At 32.9% G+C, this 24699-nt stretch overlaps 5 protein-coding genes and 1 long non-coding RNA gene across 10 annotated transcripts in view; 2 read left to right on the top strand and 4 right to left on the bottom strand.

Annotated features, from left to right (window-relative positions):
* Positions 1–4964, bottom strand: part of LOC143921153 (dual specificity protein phosphatase 22-B) — a 39515-nt gene extending 34551 nt beyond the window's left edge. For all 4 annotated transcript variants that reach the window (XR_013261403.1, XR_013261402.1, XR_013261401.1 and 1 more), the window contains exon 1: positions 4575–4964. Coding sequence is in view for 1 of the 4 variants with exons in the window: in XM_077444317.1 (XP_077300443.1) it covers positions 4575–4595 (21 nt within the window). In the remaining 3 variants the exon portion in view is untranslated. The remainder of the gene's footprint in view (positions 1–4574) is intronic.
* The window catches only part of LOC143921171 (uncharacterized), an 895047-nt gene that overhangs the window by 537670 nt on the left and 332678 nt on the right, over positions 1–24699 (top strand). The window lies entirely within an intron of this gene.
* LOC143921164 (uncharacterized) overlaps positions 1–24699 on the bottom strand; it is a 754379-nt gene that overhangs the window by 536552 nt on the left and 193128 nt on the right. The gene's annotated exons all lie outside the window — the stretch shown is intronic.
* CIAPIN1 (cytokine induced apoptosis inhibitor 1) lies at positions 1213–11302 on the top strand. The gene is made up of 6 exons (XM_077444326.1): positions 1213–1449; positions 7487–7726; positions 7859–8088; positions 8167–8320; positions 9966–10072; positions 10145–11302. Exons 2-6 carry the CDS (start codon positions 7582–7584, stop codon positions 10250–10252), a joined length of 744 nt encoding a protein of 247 aa, XP_077300452.1. The 5' UTR covers positions 1213–1449; positions 7487–7581; the 3' UTR covers positions 10253–11302.
* LOC143921167 (transmembrane protein 42) lies at positions 6361–7154 on the bottom strand. The gene is made up of 3 exons (XM_077444337.1): positions 6996–7154; positions 6689–6835; positions 6361–6621 (listed from the first exon to the last, which is right to left on the bottom strand). Exons 1-3 carry the CDS (start codon positions 7077–7079, stop codon positions 6487–6489), a joined length of 366 nt encoding a protein of 121 aa, XP_077300463.1. The 5' UTR covers positions 7080–7154; the 3' UTR covers positions 6361–6486.
* The window catches only part of LOC143921140 (uncharacterized), a 129870-nt gene continuing 115737 nt past the window's right edge, over positions 10567–24699 (bottom strand). The window contains exons 5-6 of one of the 2 annotated variants that reach the window (XM_077444294.1): positions 14830–14961; positions 10567–12181 (exon numbers count right to left, since the gene is read on the bottom strand). In XM_077444294.1, the coding sequence (XP_077300420.1) occupies positions 11996–12181; positions 14830–14961 (318 nt within the window). In that variant the 3' untranslated portion in view covers positions 10567–11995. The remainder of the gene's footprint in view (positions 12182–14829; positions 14962–24699) is intronic. The other variant, XM_077444295.1, reaches the window with a different exon arrangement.

Here is a 24699-nt window from a genome sequence, read left to right on the forward strand (position 1 = left end):
ATATATATATATATATATATATATATATATATATATATATATATATATATATATATATATATATATATATATATATATATATATATATATATATATATGCGAGTGAATGCGACAGTTGCGCTTCGACCATATAATACGTATTTTAAATCGACATAATCGAGGTTTCGTATTCTCCAGTTTTTTCCTCAGAAACTAGACCAATTTAAAAAAAAATTTCATCACCGGTATGAGAAAGATATTTTCTATGTTTGTGTGCTCCTATTTTTTTAAAAATCAACCGTTAAATAAGCACGCTGGACTCTTTTCGTGGGTGTAAAAAAGAGGCGATTTTATAGTTGTTTGGCGCCTCCTAGCTCCTATAAAAAATGACTAATCAAAAAAATAAAACCACAGAAAAAAGCCTATGGTGGATATCCATAGCATATATTTTCTCTAGTGCCATAATTAAGGAAGGGAGAAGTGTAATACGTTTGTATGGACAAGGCGCTGGTGTCCAGCTCTCTTAAGTGTAAAATTTTATATTATAAATTACTATTTTAATACAGTAATGTGTTCTAGTCGGCTTGAATAGTCGGATTATCGGATTATTTAATTACAATTTCTAAAATTGTATATCAAAATATGGAAAAATTCAAATTTTCCTCGAAATTTTATCACGGCATAAATGAATATTAGCTTGAATTAAATAGTAAATGCTATATTTGTTGTTTTAATATCGTCGTTCTTCATCAAAATTGAACTTACACCAGAGTTTTCGGATTGAATTAAATATCTTATATAATCGACATTCACCGGGCAACTTAACCGAAGAATGGGTTCCGTTTTAGAGGACTTCGTTATTAATTTAAGGATTCTCAGCCTAACTTTTACGCACACGCAGCTACCGACGCGTGTCCCGCACTGCCGCAGCATCCTTGAATCATTAAATATTATATCAGACAAAAGGGACGCACGAGTCCTAATAGAGTTATGTGTTTCGAAAGTCTCACTTGAAAATGAAAATTTACGAGAAGAAAGTTATACAAACAAATTCACACAACAACCCTTATTGGCATCGATGGAATTTACGATACATATTATGATATTGGTTTTTTTTTTTCAACCGAGCCACATAATATGTATATTTATTGTCAACAGACACGCAACAAAATGGCGGTGATCTATTACAAATATAATTATATTTGAGTAAACAGTTTGAATTGTTCGAATGTAAGTCGTAAATATCTGAAGCGATTAAAAGGTCGTTTGTGTCACAATACGCTCACGATAAACGCATAAATATATATAAATAAATGTAAAAAACATAGTATCGTCGATTGATTGCGTTCCCTATTATGACTCGCTGACCTACTACGCCTAACACAGAAAGGGTTAAAGCCCCTATTACGTGAAAAACAAACTCGGTCAAACGGAACTATAATGGGCCAGTCAAAACCGATTTAAAATTCGGTATGGAAACATAATTTTTATTCTATTTACATATATTATTTACATCATTGATAATTGTTCGATTGTGATTGCCTCAATCAAATTCAAATAAAATATTCTTATTGGTCGGTTCAAATAATTGCTAAATTTTTATTGGTTGATCAAAATCGAACTATTTAGCTTGCGTAAACGAGATAACCAGCAGCGTGGTCTAGTGGTGAGTATTGAATTATTTCGTGCTTGATGTCACGGGTTCGATTCCCACTAAGAGTCTCGTTGTTGGCCAGACCTTGGTTTGTCGGGGTCGATCGTTTATTATCAGAATTTGACAATTTTTCTGTTCCGGTAAAATTGGCTTTTCCTTCCCAATTTTCTGTTCCAAACTTTGAGTTATTGTTATATCTCAGATTTCCCACCATAGATGTCTATGTGGTTGTTGTTTATCGAATGTAAAAATTCGTATTGTTACATGTAAAATGGTATTAATGGTATTTATACGATGTTTGTAATATCTGGCCATATATGTCAGGCATGGTTTCGATTTACATGTGTATGTATGTATTTAGATGGCTCGTTAAGTATGAGTTTTCAATGTCTTGTAATAAATTAGCCATAGTGACGACCTGGAGCTTATCTGTAATGACACTATGGCGAAATTGTAAAAAATAAATAAAATAATAGCGTGTGCAGTTTGTATACGCTCGTCTCTTTCTACCGCGTGTGTTCATTAACTACATTATTTCTAACCAATCAAATAATTGTTTAATTTTTTGGTAAGTATAAATAATTGACAAGAGTATAAGCACACTATGGAAAGCAAACTTTGTATATTTTACACGTAGCTTCGGGGCAATGTATGCTCAGTGGTGCGGTGTATTATGATTAAAATTAATTTGTGTGGGCTGTTTTGTAATATGAAATGCCGTGGTTTGGTTCTAAAAGGTCTAATTTGGAGGAAATTGAATTATATCGGAAGCGCTTCAATACGGCCTCTCACATGATGATAGCGGGTGGACTACTTATGTTTTCATGGCTTCCTTGTTGATCTATACTTGACGAAATTGCTTTTCAAAAAACCGTTATCGACTTTTTCTCATCTTTAGAAAAATATCCGGAGAATTCCTCTCACAATTTAAGCGATGACTTAAGATTTTCTCTGCCAAATTTTTTTTCTTCGATATAATATACGCGTATAATGTCTCAATTCGCGAAAGCTAGCTATAAAGCTCCGTTTTATGAGCCGAAAGCTTTTTGCACTGAGTTTATATATGTATGTATGTATATCGATTTTCATGCATAATAATGACAGTTTATAAGTAATAAGTATTATTATGATTAAATGTCAAATGAAAGTTGCAGAAAAAATAAAAAGGTCGAATCTACCTTTGAAAAGAAAAGGCTAAGTATCATTAAGTTTATTGTATCAATTTAATTCTAATCATGTCCAATTTAATTCAAATTGTTTAGCTTTTGCCTTCTTTAAACTGGTAGATTTAATTTTGGGACCGAATAGTAATCGGATTGTATTTGTGTAGAGAAATAGAGAATAGAACAGTTTGCGTAAGAGTATACATATTATATATGTATGTACATATAAGAGCATCATTGAAAAACTTTGACCCCAAATAATTTGTCGGATATACATACATACAAATGCATACCGGAAATAAAGAAGGATCTAATAGCCATTTTTAAGATATTCAGATACATCGGCTTTTTGTCAATACATTGTACAACAATTGTACGAGCAATACAAACTTGTATTTGATATACAATATTAAAATAAAAAGGTTTTGGGGACTTGTACCATATTTTAAAACATTGTCACTGGAATAAAGATCGCATGTCTGCATACAACCGATTTTAGAATATTTGACACTTAAATATGTAGATACTTTTTAATTTCCGTTATTCATATACGTACATATTTTTCACGTTTGATATATATATTTTTATTATTATTTTTTTTTTTGTTTTATTTATGAATATTTTATATGAAACGGAAATATGTCATATATCATAAAATGACGGATAGTAAAATAGCATTTCTTTTGGGGATCAAAACGGAAATTTAGTATCTTGAAAATATTATTGTATAAATATAATATAATATATTTTAATGAATGGTCCGTTCGATAAATACAATGTGAGACAAAAGTAAATGGTGGGAATGATAATGTGTGGTCTCTCTCTCTCTCGTTCTATCAGTGCATCGTTGCATCGGGGTCAATAGGTCAAGGACTGGCAGATTTCCGACCATGCCCTCAGGCAAAGTTTTCGTGAATGCGAGATGAAATATAGCTCAAATTTATATTTTGAGTTCGCTTGACGGATTCAGGTTACCCTACACGCGATTTTATTCTTTTCCTTTCATATTATGATACATTATATATTCGCGTCGCGAGCTTACCTACCCCTAAACACCCCTTTTCATCTACTCTATAATTTTTATATTCAGAAAATCATTGCAGACATCTCTTTTATTACGCTGGAGTATTATTTAGATTTATTACACCCCCTTTTCCCTACCAGTTTAAACTTACAAAGAATTCGAAGCTTTATTTAAAAACGAGTCAATACGACAAATTATCGTTGTTTTAAATCTAAAATTAGCAGCACGCAACTTTTATCTATATTGCATCGCAACAATTAAACATGAATTTAATAATTCATTATAGACAACGAGCTAGAAATGAATATTTTATAAGGAAACGGTAGCATTTGTAGGGTAATATTCTTGGCGGTTTTTCAATAACATATGAATTAATTAGTAAATAGCGGGAATAATTTAAATAATGGCATTAAAGTTTCCACTATATTATTTAGAAATAAAGTCCAGTACTTGTAATTAATTGAAAATCTGCCGAGAATTGGTTTTGAAATGGAACAATGAAATGATACTATTATTTTATATACTCATTTGTTTTAAGATAAAATTGTTTGATTTCAATGAATGATTTAAAATTATTAAAATAAATTAATGAATAAAAATAAAGATATGCAAGACTCTTTTAAGTGGAACCTAAAAAACAATCCACATATAAGGTGTATAAATAAAAAGATTTAAAATATTGCGAAATTTTTTAAAGCATTTCAAATGTTTTAACAATAAATAAATCATATAAAATATGGAATAAAAGCAGTACCTTGTTCATTCCGTTCCCCATGACGAATGTTGATTACGAGTATCGGCTCTATTTAATAAACAATCTCGTATTTATTTATACGCTTAGATGCGTTTCACGACTTACAGGGTGTTCGCAAGAAAGTTTTTGCTTTAATTTAAAATTCTGAATCCGCGGAAAAATTAAACGATAAATAAACAAACGGCTATCGACGCCGAGCGCCCCGTTTTCCGCGCGTCACATTTTCCCGACGTCGATTTCCGGTCTCAGGGTCTGCGTTCGCAGCATCCTATCTATAAATGGTGCTGGTCCATGTCAGAAGGTGTCAGTTTGTGGTGAAATTGTGACAAAATCAAAACCGGAACCGGCTATTGAAACACGTCAGAGTCCGGCCGCGTCTAGGCCGATACTGGCACACGTGAGCCCACCCTGTACTCGCCGTATCGACAAACCGCCCATAGAATTTTCCTGAAAATAAACGTGAATTTTCAGGAAAATTTTACGTGCCAAGCGCCACTCGAATCGACTATCCTAATTGAATGCACGCGAATTTTATTTTCATAAATAGGCTACGTCCCGTAATCGGACTTAACAACTTTCGTGATTGATACTGTATTGAGCTTTGTACTAAAATAACTGAGCCATATTTCTTATCAATCGTAATTATATGTTTTTACTTAAGTATAATAAATAATGTAATAAATAATACAGTTTTTGAAGTACCCGTGGGTTATGGTAAATGTGCGTGATGTGTCCTCATAAGAGCTTTCTTAATAAATTAATGGCCCTTGTGGTAAATATTGGTGAGCTAAAGTTGACTTCTTGCTTCGGTTACAATTTTAATCTAACTATTTTATAATGCGTATAAATTGCATATTTAGTTTCACTTAAATTCACATGTGCGAGTATATAATAATATACATATATAAAAACGGACGTGATGTATATATGTTTGTGGTTCGGTGATTACTACTCAAATGTGAACCGGTCACAAGACAACCGGTCGCTCTAGACCGATCACACGTGATCACCCGTCACACGAAAACTGGTCACGATAAAACTGGTCCCACCCTAAAATTGGTCACGAGAAAACTGGTCACACCCTAAAATCGGTGAAAAGTTTTCACGTGACCGATTTTAGGGTGTGACCAGTTTTCTCGTGACCAGTTTTAGGGTGTGACCAGTTTTAGTGTGACGGGTGATCACGTGTGACCGATCTAGCGCGACCGGTTGTCCTTTGACTGGTTTACATATGACTAGTAGTACGTTTACCATGTTGGTTGATATGTGGCGGACGCGTGGAGACACAGCCAATCAGAGTCAAATTGTCCACGTGGCCAAGTGGTCGAGGAGACACGGGATAGAGGGGAAGTGGGGGGGGGGAGCGTCTGACATGTCCGACGTCAGGCCGAATGACGGGTGACGTCAGCGGCGGGAGCGTACACACATCCACGAAGACGCACATACATTCATTCATCATTTCGAATGGGTGAACGGGTTGGATCGGTGACCGTGTAATGCGCGCACTCAACTTTTTATGATAATATTTTTGAGACAAATAAAAGTTGACCAAAACATGTCTTTAACTGTAAAAGTTTATAAGTATTTACCTGTATATGTATTATTGAATGGAAAAAATTTTTTTTTATGCATAGAAAGATTAATATGTATGTATGTACATATCAAAATATGCTGAAATGTAGTGATAAATAGCTACTGAGTTTTTTAATTTATCAGTATTTATTGAAACAATTCGAAATATGGTAATAGTAGGATATTAACTACTTATGTAAAATAAATTTTCATTGCCAGTGTAATATAAAATAAAATTTATTCAACTTAATGATATGATTAAATAACAATAAAATATACATATATATTTTTTCAGATGTCAACAATATTTATTTTTGTATGAGTAATTCTATTAAGCATATTACTCTTTTTTGTTTTGTTTTAAAATTGTTTTGCTTCCCTTTATTATAAATAGTAATCCAACTAATACAAAGCACATACTAGTCCACCAGAGTAATGAAGGTTTTTCGCCAAAGATCAAAGCACCCAAAATACCCTAAAAAAAATAAATTTATATAAACTGATTTATCGTATTTATATTTGATTATTTGTGTGGCACTTACAGAAAATATAAAGTTTATTGCTGCGGACGTCACCGTTGGGCCAATTGAGGTATCGGACAGGTTTAAAGCTTTAGAATAAAAAGTCCACATTACAGCATTCAAAGCAATCATTATGACTAGACAGAACACACTGATGCTAAGGTTGAACTGTAAAAATTATAACAAATAAAAAGATATATTATGATATATATATTTGTATATTGAGTATAGTTAATTTCCCGTATTTTGAGCAACTTCGAATAAAGATGGTCGTGAAATGTAGCTTTATGTTACACTGAATTAAAGAAAAGTACAGTTATAAAAGTACCCCAAATTCAGAGTTTCCAGCTAATTTTCCAAATAAACTGGCCCCGGCTGCACACATTCCGGCTATTAAAGCGTATTCGTTCATTTTGTATAGTGTTTTAATACAAAAACATTGGTTATACTTCAAACGTCAATCTGACAGCTCTCTTAGAAACACACTGGAGACTTAAACTGACCAAATTACGACCATGCATTATTATTATTTGTGTTATGTGGCTTTGAATTTAAGCGAATATGAGAAAAATAAGATTTTCAATGTTATATGCATACATAAATGAAATTATAATTTTTATGTATTAAAAAACGTAATTTTTATTTATTTTATGAGAACATTGATTAATTACAAAACAAAATTGACCTTAGTGTAAAATGAAAAGCATATTTTTACTATTTAATGATATTTATTTATAAATTCATGAAATATATTCCAGCATTTAAAATATTATGATTTGTATTTCGGTAAATTCGTCGAATTCAATAAATTGGTTGAAGAAATAGTGATTTATACGATTGGCAGCACTGGTTGACTCACTCAGCTGTCATTTTGACGTCTGATTGCACCTTCTGGTAATTCGCAAATCATCAAAATGGACCAGATCAAGAGTGACGATAGGGTTCTGCTGATGTGGAGCGATTCCAAACCCGAAGACATCACGAATTTCGTTACTGATTTCAAGCAGAAAACGAACACGAAAGAAGTTTTTCTGGAAAATTCTCAAATTATAACAATCAGTACGTACCATAACCTCAAACATCTTCATAAAATTGTGCAACACTTAATGATCTTATTATAATCTCGAACTTTAGAATATGATTTAATTATATAATATTCTCTTACTTAATGATATTATTATATTATATTAGATTCTCACCTTCAATCGACTTTCGAGGTTGTGTTATCAAACTTCATTGCCCCCCACTCTGTTCCACACGATGATAAAATACTGGCAATTATTCTGCATGTCTTAAAGCCAGGGGGAAAATTAATTTTAGAAGACAAGTCTGATGAAATTGCATCATTCTTAAAATTGAACGGCTTCGTAGATGTGGTCTCCGATAAGGGTGTTATCACGTGCAATAAACCTAATTTTGAGGTTTGCAAAATTTTCTTTCAAGCATTTCATCGTACATTTGTTTTAATACTTTTGTTTTAATATTTTGTATATTTGTAGGTAGGTTCGGCTATGAAACTCGGTACTAACATTTGGAAGCTAGACAACACCGTTGAATCTGCGTGGAAAATGGATACAGACGATGATTTGATAGATTCCGATCTATTATTGGACGAGAACGATCTGAAGAAACCTGATCCGGCTTCTCTCAGAGGTTTAGATTGAGGATAAATCATGTACCGTAACGATCAATGAAAAAGTGTCCACCTTAAAAATGCGTATTTTTTAAAATTTATTTGCTCTAAATAATTTCTATCCAACAATTTTGAATGACAAATGTTACATAAATATATTTTCGATGATTTGATATTATTTGAGCCTTAATATTATGTAAAATAAAAATTTTATTCAAGTTTTTGTAAAACTGGGTTTTTTAAAAGATTTTGTTGTCTTATAGAAAAAAATGTTTTTTGCATAAAATCTATTTATTTATTAATTTTTTTTTACTTAAACTATATCTACATATATAATACTCATTACAAACACTTAATCTAATATTGTGCAACCCTTCCTTTATTTTATATCACTTCTCTCATTCTCAAAGGCATCGATTCCACCAATATTTTTAAACAATCGCCTGTAATGTCGTCATACCCCACTTTTTCTAATGTTTATATAAGCTGGTATTTACAAATAGACTTATTGCTATTCACTTTTAACCGCATTATGCCCCATAAGTTCTCAATCGGGTTTAGGTCAGGACTATTACCCAGCCACTCCAGCGTCAAAATTCCATGTTTTTTTATTAAAGTCTTTCACCTAAATATCATAATATTTAATCTGTACAATATTTTTGCATTTAAAATATTGCTTAGGATATAAAGTATTTAAAAAAATATAAACATATACGGATTTAGCGTGATGACACGGTGCAGAATCGCCCTGGAAAATGCTTTGTGTTTCATACACGCAATGCATTTCAATAGATGGGAACAGGTTCATTGTTAATATATTTTTGTAAACTTCTGCGTTTACCGTTCTGTCAATAAAAGCCAACTGGCCCACCCAAAAGTAAAAGAACGACCCCAGACTATCTATCCTGCAGGATACTTCACCGTTGGCAAAAAGCATTCGTCACTTAGACATTCCCCAGTTCTGCCTCTCACACACCGCATTTAATCGGACCCGAATAAATTGAATTTACTCTCATCCGAGAAGATCATATTCTGCCAATCACTTAGTGTCCAATTTTCATATTTTTTGGCCCTTTCCAGACGCTGCAGGCACATTTTTTGGTAAGAAATGGATTTGTTGTTGGTCTTCTTTAAAAAAAAAGGTGATGTCACGTTATTTATAGACTTATTTCAGAACCACTAGCCGCTATAAACTCCGATCTGATATCTACGGTAGTTTTGACAGGAACACTTCAAAAGTTGATCTTCAGCAATTGTGGTCTTTTTTGGTCTTCCTGGACGTTTTTTTCATTCTGGATGTGTAGGATTTGATTTCATCTTGATATATTTGAGCACTGATGTCTTGTTGCATCCAAACTGACAAGCTATAGATCGTGAGCTGACGTGTTTGAAAGCCAAAGCCGAAATTTTGAGTTTTTTGTGCCGCGGTCAGTTTAGGATAATTTGGCATAATTTTAATAAACATCAGGGGGACGATGAGAATGAGCCGAAAAAAAAAGCAAAGGATCATATTCATAAAATAAAAGGGCTTTGCATAAATCCCCAGCCCCCCAAAAAAAAGTATACTTGCATTTACCGTAATTTGAAAGTTGACACTTTTTCATTGACCGTTACTGTATGTATTCATATTCAACTGCATGTTTATTGTATTTTATGCAATTGCAGTTTGTGGAACAACCGGGCAACGTAAGGCTTGTGCCGATTGTTCTTGCGGTTTGGCTGAAGAATTAAAAGGAGAAGTCAAAGAAACTCCGAAATCTTCTTGCGGAAGCGTAATATGGCTTTTTTATAATTAATTTAATTGTAATAGATATTTATTGACTGAATGTTTACCTCTTTTTCAGTGTTATTTGGGAGATGCTTTCCGCTGTGCTTCTTGTCCATATCTTGGTATGCCAGCATTCAAACCTGGTGAAAAAGTTCTTCTTGCTGATTTGAAACCCGATATTTAATCTATAAGATAATATACAAGCAATCGTATATCACGGTGGAATTTCCTACGTATAAATAAGATATTTTTTATATCGAAATCAAAATTTGTCTAATTCGTCTTTCATATAAGATAAATAAATTGATTGTTCTAAAGGAATTTGTGCTTTATTTTATAATACAAGTCTAAATAAATTATGTACTATACATATATTGCATATGTAAATACTTGCCTTCTTATTTGAATTTGCCTAGAAAATTCACTTGATTGATTTAAACCATAAATTAAAGTCTTAAAATAAAATAAATATGCGAGCGAAAAGAAAACTAAAATTTTGACGTATGTTTATTGAAGTATTTTTAATTAATTATATTCTTTTTAACATTATGTTATTGTTCTTTTTTTTCTACATACATATTTACAATTTTATATGCACCACAAACTAACACGTACATTCTCAAACATTTGCTGGTTTGTTTCAATGACTTATGCGAAACTTGAACAATTAAATAAAAATTTTGCATAGAAAAAAACCGTTAAATTTTTCAGTTTAAAATTTAGTTAAAATTAAGATTAAATCATTTTTTTTTCAAATTCAAAAACAGTTGAGAAAACGAGTGACATTCATAGTACTATACATAAATACGGGGATGTTAATCTAAAACGTCTTTGGGATACATTTTTTTCATTAATCAGAACTATTCTATTATTCATCTTCAAATTCTATAACTTATTTTTATATGTATTTGGGAATCGTTATGATGTTTACAATACGCTGGCTTTTTCAATACCACAAAATTATAACATAACACATGTTTTATCTAGCCTTATATATTAATTTGAATACTCTTATAAAAATATTAACATTACAAGACAAAGACCACAAAAGCAAGCTAAAAACCTCACAGATTGCTATCAAAAGAACAATTAGAACTATGGTGGAATACATACATACAATTGAGTGATTATTGATAATTTATTAATACAAAATGCTGAATATTTATTATTAATACTGATTAAATATGAATTATAACTATTATATTTGATGAATAAATAGTATCGAACTTTTCTGAATATTGATCGTTAAAATAAAGCTTTTTTGGGTGCGAATATTAAAGATTTTACAATTCTATGAAGTTAATAATTTGCTAGTATGGTCAGCACTGATTTATAACAGTATTATACTTTCATATAAAATAAAAATCTATCACTATAAATGCATAAAGTGGATTCTAAAGCGACACCAGTCAATGCTGTATATTGTAGATTGAATAAGAAAATTAACATCCACAATGTACATACAAAAAACGACTGGTTATAGTATCGAGTAAGTATAAAATATATACAGAACCATTATTTTTTGACGAATCAAAATTCAATCTTTAAATTATTATATTTGTTAATAGTAAAAATTCATTTATCACTACATAAATTTCTAAATAGAATTTAAGTTGTGTGTGTATGTATGGTTTAACAATGCATAGGATATGTGCATAGTATTTGTCAAAAAATTTAGTGCATTATTCGTTTTGGTTATGTAATACAATTGAACTATAAAATAATACTGAATACAATAATCATAAATTTGGATCCGAATAACTTTTGGTCTTCTTTTGTAATGTTTTTTTTTTTTTTTTTTTATTTCGTTGCAAACGTTACCTTATCAGAGTCTTATTATAATTTTATATATGGAATAAAATTGTTTAAATGGCACTGATTTGTTTTCATTTTTCATTTTTTTTTCAGCTTATGAAATTGAATACATTTATCGACATTCACAAGTTTCGACTTCCATGCTTCCAAACTTGCGTAAGACGACTGAGTTCGAACTGTCGACAATTAGCATGGTCAACGGTGCCATCTTCCCTGGAACACAGCACGGCTTTGGCACATTTGGAAACATCTGAGACACTAGAGATTGGACTATGGCGTGATTGGTGAAGTTCCTCTGCTGACAATACAATTAAATTATATCAATTTACAGATAAATTATAACAGTTAAATATTATAAATACATATGCAGTTGTTTTTCTTACACATTCCTTCAGTTCCTGACATGTCAAATGAGAAAAATATACATTATTAATATAATAATATAGGCAATATTTCTGCTAAGAATGAAACGTATTATTATTATTAATTAATGAATATTTAAAAAGGGGAACCATTTAAACGTCCATTTTATAAAATAAATGTCCATTTAAAAAAATTTTTGTACATTAAAAAAAGTTTCTGTACATTACAAAAAAAATAGCTAAATGACGGATACAGATTGCATTAGAAAGTTTGCTTTGATCATTGAAAAAAATATTTGCTACTTAAAAAATGGATGAAATGTGCATTAAAATGACAGATTAACTGTATCGGCAACGTCGCGAAACCAAAATATGAACCAACGTTTGTTTAGGTTTTATTTATTTATGGTTTGGTTGGGTTAGGTTAAGTTAGGGTTCTTTTTATTTATTTAAAATTACATTTTACTAGTGAGAAACAAAAGTAAACACTTTTGACAGTTGACAATTGTCAATTGTCAAATTGACAATAGCGGAAGACTGCAACGTTGCCACTTTTTGTATCTATTCTAATGCTAAAATGTATTTTTTCGAATGATCGTTTCATATTTTTTAATGGTCGCTTTAAAATGCCAAAATATTTTATTCGATGCACAATACGAGATTTTTTAATGCACCGAAAATAATGCAAATTTTAAATGCACAAACATTTTTTAAGACACATAGTATTTTTATCAATGTAAAATTAAATCGTACCCTTAGAAACAATTCAATGTACATACATACATATGTAAGTATTGTTATATTATATAGTACAAATCGGTCTCCGTGACGAGACAGAATGTTAAATTACAGAAAACGCAAATATCGGAAGGCAAAGATCGAAAATCGAAAGATCTTAAGTCGAAAGATCAAAAAAAAAAAAATGTAGCATAGTAAACGGTACATACTCACTTAATTTACGCGAGCAGGATACAACAGGAACAAGAGGAACAGGCTTTTCCTCCCGTATTAATGTGCGCGCGTAGAATACGGGAGGAAAAGCATGTTCCTCTTGTTCCTGTTGTATCCTGCTCGCGCAAATTAAGTGAGTATGTACGTGAGTATGTACCGTTTACCATGCACCATTTTTTTTTTGATCTTTCGACTTAAGATCTTTCGATTTTCGATCTTTGCCTTCCGATATTTGTGTTTTCTGTAATTTAACATTCTGTCTCGCCACGTAGACCCAGTACAAATAAGATGCATTATGACTTTTTGTTGTTTATTTTACAATGATGTATTATATGATCTTAAAATTGTATTAATAAATGTTATAATTATTAAAATTGCAACTAGTGGAAGAAGTCTCAGCTCGGAGTGGTCTCGAAGTTGAATGAAATCCATATCTTGTTCATAAATTGCTATGGTTTTTTGCAAATCGTCATCAAAATATATTTTTTTTATACAATTTTCGCCAGGTTACAATATATGAAGTCAAATCAAATAAAAAAAATCCATATATGATGTGAATATTTAAAAAAATAAATGTGTTTTCATCAATTAATTTTTGAAATTGGGTTTCTGATTGAAAGAATCTTGTGTAGATAACGCATTATTCATAAACCAAAACCTGTACTGGATTACACAGTGCGAGATGGAGCGTCTTGCGCATGAAGGGCACGTTCTTTCGGACCACCCAGTATGTAATCTAGCCCGAGCCGAATACATTATTAGCCTTTTTGTAAGCAAAAAAAAAAAAACAGTAAGAAAATAAATAAAAGAAACAATAAGCTCACGGCGGTTTCGTTTTTTTTGTTTCTCCTGTTTCGGCTCGAATGCTCTCCTACTCGTACTTACTACCTGGCATCTTCATCTTATTCTTCTTTTTATTAAATACAAGACCATAGTCATTTATCACCGTGAGATTATATACATAAAAAACAACCACGATATAACTCAATCTCTAAAAACATCGTGGATGCGGGACTGGCGACTTTTTTTTCGCAGTTAATTTTTTTACATAATTTATTCATTTTGCAGTTTAGAAGTGCCGACCGAGTCCTAAAAGGTTCAAATTTTGGACGAATTGAACCGTAAATTAAACGTGCTTCCTATAAATGTCACGCTTAAATATTTATTTATTCATTGAATATCATGCATTAAAATATATAAAGGGAAAAAAAACCATAACAATTGATATACATATTTACAGCAGTACCCAAACTTTAAAATTATAATATAATGTTTGTAAAAATCTTCGTATGTGTATATAAATTGATTATTTACTAATCAATAACAATGTAAGACTTTATTTGTACATACATATTTTCTGGCCACAGTGTCATATTGGGGTGACCTGTGAAGACACTGTGGTATACTTGTGTATTAAAAATAAATATGTATATGTAGTTTAAAAATCCAAAAATTTAGTTTTAATCTACTAGGTAGAAATGTTACTATTTATCTCACACACCAACAGAGTAGAAAAGTTTATACATATACTATTTGATCATCAAAATTACTGCATCCACCAATGAATGAGCCATTGATCATTGAAACCACTAAATATCCATAATACATTACATCTAAAATATATTTATCATACATTAGGTATACTGTGACAGCTTCCAGAGCAGATGCCAAATTCAAAGGAAGACGGTGCTATGATCCAATCGTCCCAGCCTAGCTCGTGGAACGTGACGTTCAGGGGTATCTTACGGCACGGCATTGTATCATACTGGAATGAAAACAAAATCATTTTATTCGACATTGAATAAATATAATACTTATAATAATTAAAAATGAATATTTTATAATGTCGCATACGCCCTTCGTCAACGCGTTTCGTTTTGTGCATCATTATTACGTGACCACGACGGAAATTGGATCTGTCTGTCATCAGCTTCCGCTAATGCGATTTCCTTGTCCGACTACATGCCCTCACCCTCACCCTACACCTGACCTCTGTTTTCCATGGACAACTGCAGCCCTTTGTGTATAAGGTAACCATTCGAATACCATCACCACTGAGATGTGTTCAGTTCAATTCAAATGTGAAACCAAATTTTTATTATTACAAACATACATCATATTTGCCATGACAGGAGTTACCCCAAGGATAGTGTCCAACGGCGCCCTCGGGCAATTTTTTATAAACACCCTTAGCAAAAAATTATAAAAAACTGGATTACCATCCTCCTTTTTACCGGCCTTGGAACCTTGCTACAGTTTCAGGCAGTGTCAGCAAAAGCATAGAAACTCAAATGTTTGGATATAATTCTTGTAAATTGTGCTGTTTTATAAAATTTAATACAATGAGTGGATTCATTTTACCTTGAACTTTATTTGAAAGAAAGGCTTTTAAATTGATAAGTTCATTGCTAATAATGTCAGATTTTGAATTCGCGGTGAGGTTAATTTGAAGATCGGCTTTTTCCAGTAGATTGTTTGAATAGAATTTGCCGAGTACAAATGTAGGACCTTTGGCGATCTAATTTTAATTTTAAAGCGCTTTTGGCGCATCGAGCGGCTCCCTAACTTATCTGGCGCCCTCGGGCACCGCCCGACCCAGCCCCCCCCTAAAACCAGTACTGCCCAAGGTCATATGGTTAGATTATTTTTGTACGTAAGTACTAATAATTTTCAAACATAACATACATATAATACAGTAGAGGTATCTATTGACAATCTATGTATGTACATAATGTATGTAGGTAGCATATTTTTATAAGATTCAACAAATGCGAGATGCTAATAGCTCGAATTTGCAAGAAACTGAGGGGGAGAATATCGATCTATTGGATCCATCACAACAATCAAGCTAGAAAAATCGGAAAATTCTAACAGAAGACGGTCGATATGTATTTCAATAACCACAAAATTGCACCAGCAGCGAATTAGGCCGGCACTTGAACCCACGACTTCTCTACTGGTATGCAATTGCTCTACCAGTGCACTACGATGTAAAATAATATATATACATACGGTAAACGGACTATTCCGCAAATGGCGATCTCGCACACGACAATCGTTGCCACGAAAATTGTGAATACGGAATATTTGACACTCAAATTGCCGTTAGTGTGATAGTTCACGTGGATGTCTCTAGGTGGGTAGAATTTTCGAGTGCCAGATATTGTGCGATATGTGTGTGAAATTTCACGATGTATCTAGCTTAATTGTTGTGATCCCCCCCCCCCAGTTTCTTGCAAATTTTGTATTTAATAATGTATTTCTCGCAAATTTGCTGTATATCAAAAATTTGCAGATATAGATGTCTCTATTGTGTTTAATATATAATTTTACTGTAATGTTTGAAATTTTTAGTACTTATGTACAACATAATCTAACCACATGCGTGTCGTGTCGCCTTGGCTAAATTTCTATAACAGCACTTAAGATATGTACATATGTATGTACGACAAAATTATATGTATATAAGTATGTATGTATATAGTATGAAGCAGATTGGTATATTGCAGCACAGATTGGTGCAGTTGCATTATTGTGAAGCTGGGCTTTCTCTCTTCGCTCGAAAGCTTCACAAAGCATATTCTGTCAAAGCCTCAAGGCTTCCCGAACCTAAATACATATGTACATATGTATATCAAATTTCCAAGCCGTTTGATTTCCGTAGAATGAATGTGAGATTATCAGTTCGCTCTGCCGTAAATTCGCTATTAATAATTATATCATATCATCCTGATGGGTGTATTTGATTAACTACGTGGCGTTGCCGGGGTATTGTTATTGAAAGTAATATATATATGTATGTATGTATGTACCCTTAAATATTTGTTTTGATTATTTGTACGAGACTAGAGGATAATGCTGAATTGAGTTTATTTAATTGTATAGTATTATATAATATAAAAAAATTGGTATCATTGCCTTTTTAAAATGAAACCTTCTCCAAAAGCATTCGATGAATGCTTTTGAATTCCTTATAAAATAACGATTTAAAACAAAATCTCGTAAGATTTTTCCGTACAGAATGTTTCTGGACACGAACTTTGCGGAAAACTTTTTCCGTACACTGACTATTCCGGACACTGATTATTCCAGAGACTGGCTTTTCCGTGCATTTTTATTCCGAACATATGTATGTTATTTCGAAAAAAAATAGTTTTTAAATAACGTTAACATTTGGATTGTTCAACCTCCGAGATAATCAGTTATTAGCGGAATAATCAGTTACCGCAAAAATCATCTACGGAAAAATCAGTGTTCCAAATAGTCGGTGTGCGGAAAGATCATGTGCGGAAAACTTCGAGCATTAAATTAATATGCAGATGAAGATACACGTCAATAATAAGATTAGGCTTATCACAAGATTTGTATAGTGGTATGATTATCCAAATATTATTACTAGAAAAAAAATCAATTCAATTCAATTTTTTAAAACTCAATCCAAATTGTAACGATATCAACTTCGTTATGATTTATTAATTTATGAAAATTTCAACTGAAAGTGTGTACATACATATGTACATATGTACATTATATATGAATTTGATATTATTTATTTAAGGTTGATCGTTTCCTTTCAGAGATTGCCAATATATTTGGAATGATATTTAGATTGGAAACGGTTCCAACAAATTGGCATTCCTGTCTTGTTTCTTGCAAAATTTGAGTTGACAGTTCATTGCTTCTCCTGTTTCTGTTTCTGCTTCTCCTCCTTCTCCTATAAAACCCACGAAATCTTACAGTCAAGTCGCAGCGCTATCTTCTTCTTCTTCACATCTGCCATCTTCAGCTTCAGCTACACTTACATCAGCTTCTGCTCCAGCATCTGCTTGTGTTCCTGTTTATTGTGCTCCTGCTTCTGCTTCTACACCTGATAATATTCTACAGAACACCGCACTATCTTCGTCTCCAGGAACATCATCTCTTCCTTTTCGACAATTCTTTACTGGTACCGGTTCTACTAGCAACCTATTATTGCCAGCACAACATAGGAAGTTTGTTCATGTTCTTTATCTTCACAAGGACACCACCATTGACTCATTAACTAATTATGTTAAGATGAAATTGCCATCCAGTGATGCTATAGCTGTAAAATTAAACTCGAAGGGTCCTAAAGCTTACTCTTCTTTCAAATTATCTGTCATCGAAGCTGTCTATACTAGTGTTTTGAATCCGGACTTTTGGCCCGCTGGTATAGCTTTCAACCCATGGAAATTTCGTCGGAGCCCGGCACCCTATAACAAATAGGGTGCGCAAGATTCGCAAGATGACGATGCTGTACCAGAATGTTAGGGGTCTTAACTCCAAAACTGTTGATTGCCTTTCTTCTGTTCTGGTACAGCATCATGACTTCATTGCACTTACGGAGACTTGGCTAAATGAATCTGTTTGCGACTTCGAGATATTCGATGATAGATACTTAGTTTTCAGAAGAGATAGGGCCAGCAGAGGAGGTGGTGTTTTACTGGCTGTTCGTGCCGATCGTGTGCGGTCTGCTCAACAAATTCACCGTCTTCAATCAGTTGGTGAACATCTTTGGGTTCGAGTTGATCTTCCGCGGTGTTCCATCTATATTTGTGTAGTATATTTTCCTCCAAATCAAAACGATAAGATCTCTGAAGTTTTTTTTAATAAATTACAAGAGGAATTTAACTTTCTAAAGAGTAAAAATATTTTGATTGTAGGGGACTTTAACACTGTTACTTTGAAGAATGTAAGCATGGAACTGTCGCATATGTGCAATCTTTTTAATTTATCAGATTTGAATAATGTATGCAATGTTTATGGCGGAAAACTTGACTTGGTGTTGTCCAATATTATTTGCAATTCCAGTAGAAGTCCCTGTTTTATTGTTCCTGAGGATAAGTTTCACCCTACGCTCAGTATTGATTTTGATGCTACATGTTCCCATTTAATGTTAAATGATTCTGGGCACAATAGTAATCGTAATTGTAATTCTGTTAATCATGATTTTTATGGTTGGAAATTTAATAATGTTGACTTTGCTGGCCTGAATTCTGTTTTGTTGGAATCGGAGTGGATTGATCTTTTCGAGTGCTTGGATGTGAATGCTGCTGTCGAGATATTTAATAGGATTGTGCATTCTTCTTTTAACAAATGCTTTAACAAAAAATTTCCTAAATCCAGAAGAATTTTTCCTAGTTGGTTCTCAGCTGAATTAATCGTAGTCATCAGTCGTAAATGTTACTTGCACAAACGCTGGAAGTTCACTAAGGACTCACATGATTACGTTGAATTCTGTCAGTTGCGTTCTCATTCCAAAAAATTGATCTCAATTTGTCACGCTGACTTCATTAAGAAATGTGAAGATTCCATTTCCATAAACCCAAAATTATTTTGGAACTTTATAAATTCTAAACATAATAACAATTCGAATTTGACAATGATGTTCAATGGTGATGAGTCGTTCTCAGGTTCGAAAGATATCGCTAAGGGTTTTGCTGAGCATTTTAAATCTGCATTTGTAGACTCATTCACTCAATCTTCAAATAATAAGTTTCAAATAAGTCATTCCTTCATTCTGTCAGTATTTGAATTTAATATCAGTGATATGGAGTATGGGTTCCAGAAGCTGAAACCTAATAGATCTTTTGGTCCTGACTTTATTCCCGATTTTGTTTTAAAGGGATGCAAGTCCAGTTTGTTATATCCCTTGCTTCATATCTATAATTTATCACTGAAATATTCTCTGTTCCCTGACTCTTGGAAATGCACCAAAGTCACTCCAATTCACAAAAATGACGATAAATCTTTTATTAATAATTACAGACCAATAGCCATTGTTTCGGCTCCAGCCAAATTATTCGAAATAATTTTGCAGAGATTACTTTATAACCATTGCAGTCGGTTTATCATAGACCAACAGCATGGTTTTCGTTCAGCACGCTCTACGACTACTAATCTTTTGTCTTTCACAAACTTCATTACTAAATCGCTAGATGCAGGGCATCAAGTTGATGTGATCTATACCGATTTTGCTAAAGCTTTTGATAAGGTTGATCATTCAATACTTATTAAGAAATTGGCCAATTTTGGTCTATCGGATAATCTTACTGATTTTTTTACTTCTTATTTAAGTAATCGTCGTCAGTTTGTTTGTTTTGATGGCCATTTCTCTGATGTATACCTCACATCTTCTGGCGTGCCCCAAGGCTCTAATTTGGGACCTTTACTGTTTCTAATATATGTGAATGATATTGGCTCGGTACTTTCAGATTCAAATTTTTTACTATATGCTGATGACCTCAAGTTATTCATGAAAATTGATAGTGTTTCTGACTGTGAGGTCCTTCAGAGTAATTTGAACTCTTTATGGTGCTGGGCGACTAATAATCATTTACCTCTTAGCGTTAGTAAATGCAATATTATGTCTTTTTCTCGGTCTTCTAACCCCACCTTATATCAGTATAATCTTGGTGGAACTCCACTGTGTAGAACATTATCCAAAAAAGACCTTGGCGTTACGTTTGAGAGCAGATGGAAGTTTGGTATCCATATTTCCAATATGTGCAATAAAGCTTCAAAGATGCTGGGTTTCGTTTTACGTAATGCTCACAATTTCAATAATTTAAGAGTTTTGCGTCTTCTTTATAACGCATTGGTCCGAAGCATTTTGGAATCTGATGCCATTATATGGAGTCCCAGTGAATTAACTCACTCTCTAAAAATTGAAAGAGTTCAAAGGAAGTTCCTCCGCTATCTATATATGAGGGAGTTTGGATACTACCCTCAACTGTTTCCTAGTGCTTTTGTGCAAGGTTCTGTTGGCTATACTTCCCTATCTCATCGGCGGGATATGCATCTTGTGTGTCATTTCTTCAAATTATTAAGAGGTGATATTTACAACCCAACTATATTGGAAGAAATGAAATTTTGGGTTCCATCTCGCCTCATTGATTATCGATTGCGTCCATTGTTCCAAACTATTAAAGCAAGAACTAATGTTCTTGCTTTTTCACCAATCGCTCGAGTCTTACGCTGCTTGAATTTGGTCAGCAATCACATTGATATTTTCAATATTTCACCGGATAATCTATCCGTATTTTTACTGTTTTTTACTTTTAATTCAATTTAAACTATTTATATGTGTTTTTTTTTTTGTGTATTATTTTCATTTTTGATTTTTCAATTTATTAATTCTCAATTTTTCAATTTTTAATTTTTATGTACAATTTTTTAAATGTTTTATTTTATTTGTTTTTCTATTATTGTTGTTTTATTTTTTCTTATGTATTTGATCTTTTATGTATTGTCTGGCCACAGTGTCATATTGGGGTGACCTGTAAAGACTCTGTGGTATACTTGTATATTAAAATAAATAAATAAATAAATAAATAAATTATGACATCTCATAATTTTTTAAAATGCTGCAAAAATTTATCCATAGTCTCTAGGATGATTGTAATGTTTGATGATCAATATTTGTAATCGGCCTTGAATGATACTTATGATACAATGTCAACAATAGATGTCGTGTTAATAAAAATGGGTGTATACTTGTATAAATAAATAAATACATATGTAAAAAAATCTCATATTTGTCATTTATCCTCAAATTTTAGTGAGTATTTTAGCATATGTATGTCTTATACAAATTAAAGTGTATACAGGGCCGCGCCTACCATATGTAAGTACAAATGTATGCAATGCACACAGATGGCCGAAAGAAATGATAGTCGAAAAAATTATATTCCTTAAAAAATATGAAACAAGACATCGCACTTTTTAAAATGAATTTAGGTTATCTTGTAGTATACTTGTGGATTGCTGTTGCAAGTTACAACTTGTAACACACCCAAACTATAATTCTGGGAAATAATGGGATAGTAGGTATAGCTTTGGTCCACTTAGAGCTAGGTCTTGTTATATTATCTTTGAGACTGCTAGATGTATTTCTTCAAGGATATTGAGTATTGTTTGGTCATCGAAAGAGCAATTTCCTAGATGTGGGATTGGGGGGTAAAAACACTATATTTTCATGAATTAACTTGACAACGTTCAGTCTCTCTTGTCGTCTGGTTCTGTTCAGAACTAAACGTTTTGGTTTTCTGACTGTTTTTCTGGTTAATTTTTATTGTAATTCAAATTTTCAATACCCCGAATTAATGTGATTTATACAAATGCTGATAAAATAAAAGAGTGGCAGATTTAAGTTTGCACACAGGCGGCCGTACTCCTAGGCGCGGCCCTGAGTGTATGTAACCTCATGCTAGCTGAAATAAAAATAAAATAATTTAATAAATAAATTTTATCGTTGTTGCTATTGCGCTGTGGGTAACGTTACCCCCAGGAATAATTGTGTGGTGATAATAAAGTTTCGTGCAATTATCTTATCTTTATGATTTTCGTGGGTCGGAAAACTGCTCTCTGCAAACGTATAACGATTCTATTTACATCATTATAATAAATATCAAACAATAAAGGACGTTTCAAGAGAGACACTAATTTTAAAAGTCAAAATTTCAAAGACGAACAGCTTTGTTTTAATCACAATATTAACAATGAGCCTTAATGTTTAGGAATCCCAAAATTACAAATGCTACAATTTATGAATGACACTTCTTGAGTAATTCATAGCCTTTCATAGTCGAAATTCATCCACTGTATTTAAAATGATGGCCTAGATCAGGGTTTCCCAAACTATGTTCCGCGGAACACCATTGTTCCGCTGAACCTGAATAGGTGTTCCGCGACAATTTGGAAAGGTTTTACACGTACACTGCAGCACATTTAAAGATCATCTACTTCATATTGAAAGGCGAGTGATGATCTCCACTGATGTTAAGATTAAATTTTAAAGTAGATGAAGAAGTTTCCAAAGTATTTTTAGAACACCTACATAACTTGAAAACAACTCGTTTGCAATATTTTCCGAAAACTAGTAAGGACGATTCCTGGGCTCGGAATCCATTTTCCGGGACAGCTAAACCAGTAGGCTTAAGCGCAAGTGACATATGGAAATCTAATTGATTTAATTAGTGACTCTGATTTGAAACAAAAATACAAAGATCAGCCTTTAAATGATTTCTGGGTTAGTTCGTCAGAAGAGTACCCCAATTTTTCAAAACAAGCTAATACTGTTTCACTTACATTTTCTACAACCTACATATTTATGCGAAGCGGGATTTTCTTATTTATGCTGCAATGAAGTCAAAGTGCAGGAACAGGCTCGACGCCACACCACATATTAGAATGCAAATTGTTCCGTTAAAATTTTCGGGTTCGCGAAATGTTCCATTGTAGAAAAAGTTTGGGAAACCCTGGCCTAGATGATGAAAATTGTATACATACATACATGTATAAGAAATTAGAGACATTGAATCAGGTGAACTTTATAACATTATATAAGCTTTTTTGAAAGTCGTGCTGTTTTTTTTTTGGTGACTTTCGTGAGCGGTAGTCGAAGACCGAAATCGAATGGACTCGAATGTTTATTATGCGATTAGATTTAGGGACGGGGATGGTGGTGACCAACCCACTACTTCCAGGGGTGTGAAGTTGGCGACAGATGGCGTTCGCGCGCGGTTTCCAAATTTTCGCTTGATTCGCAAACTTTTCGAATTTCAGAGGCCATTAGTTCCGTCGGGATTTATTTTGTCACAGTTTGGGACGTCCAAAACCCACCCCGCCATACTTTACTCCCTATTTTCCTCCCCTCGTCACCGACAGGCGATGCATAAAACCCCTATTCTAAAGCGACGCTTCCAAGATTTTGATGAGCGAGCCCGCCATTCAACTGTTGGCCAAACGGAACGAAATAGTGATTCAATTTTATACAAGGCGACAGACTCGAAATCTTCAAAAAGGATCTCCAATATACAAATATCTAGTCTAAAAAACCCTTAGGTTATATGTATATATGTAGGTATTAATGTATATGGTATTTCGAAGAGTGCATAAATTGCAGATTTAAAAAGATATATGTACGATCATACATATCAGTGGCGTGTTGTCATTGGACTAGAGGGACTAAGTTAGTGTCCTTAAATCTTTTACCTAAAATTTTATAATATCAACAACTCAATTACAATAAATTCAAATCGTTACCTATATTGATATTGTTCACTCGGATTAGCGAAGTTCAGAAACTGGAATCGGCCCTACCTGAAGTAGTGGGAGTGGTAGTTGATTGTTATGGTATGGTCCAACGCGTCGTTCGCTTGCACGGACTCGTCGTGTCGTTTTAATTATGTTCACGGTACTGGCGAATTGTTACGTATGAGTGTGCCATCGAAAACAAAAAAAAGTATTGGCTCTCTTCAAGCATTTATGGAATTTTCACTAAGAATGATTCGTGTCTAACAAGTATTCTGAATTTTTTTTGTAGATAATAAATATTTTCATAGAACTTCTTGAGTACGAATATTGCAAGGGACTCGGTTTACGAACTGATTCCCTCAGAATAAATTACGTCTTGGAATGTTGCAATCTCGATCGATTGTTCGATAAATAATTCAGAAGAATAAGTTTTTTAACCAAACAATAT

This window comes from Arctopsyche grandis, chromosome 13 (genome assembly GCF_051622035.1).
Source record: "Arctopsyche grandis isolate Sample6627 chromosome 13, ASM5162203v2, whole genome shotgun sequence".
Taxonomy (NCBI): Eukaryota; Metazoa; Arthropoda; class Insecta; order Trichoptera; family Hydropsychidae; genus Arctopsyche; species Arctopsyche grandis.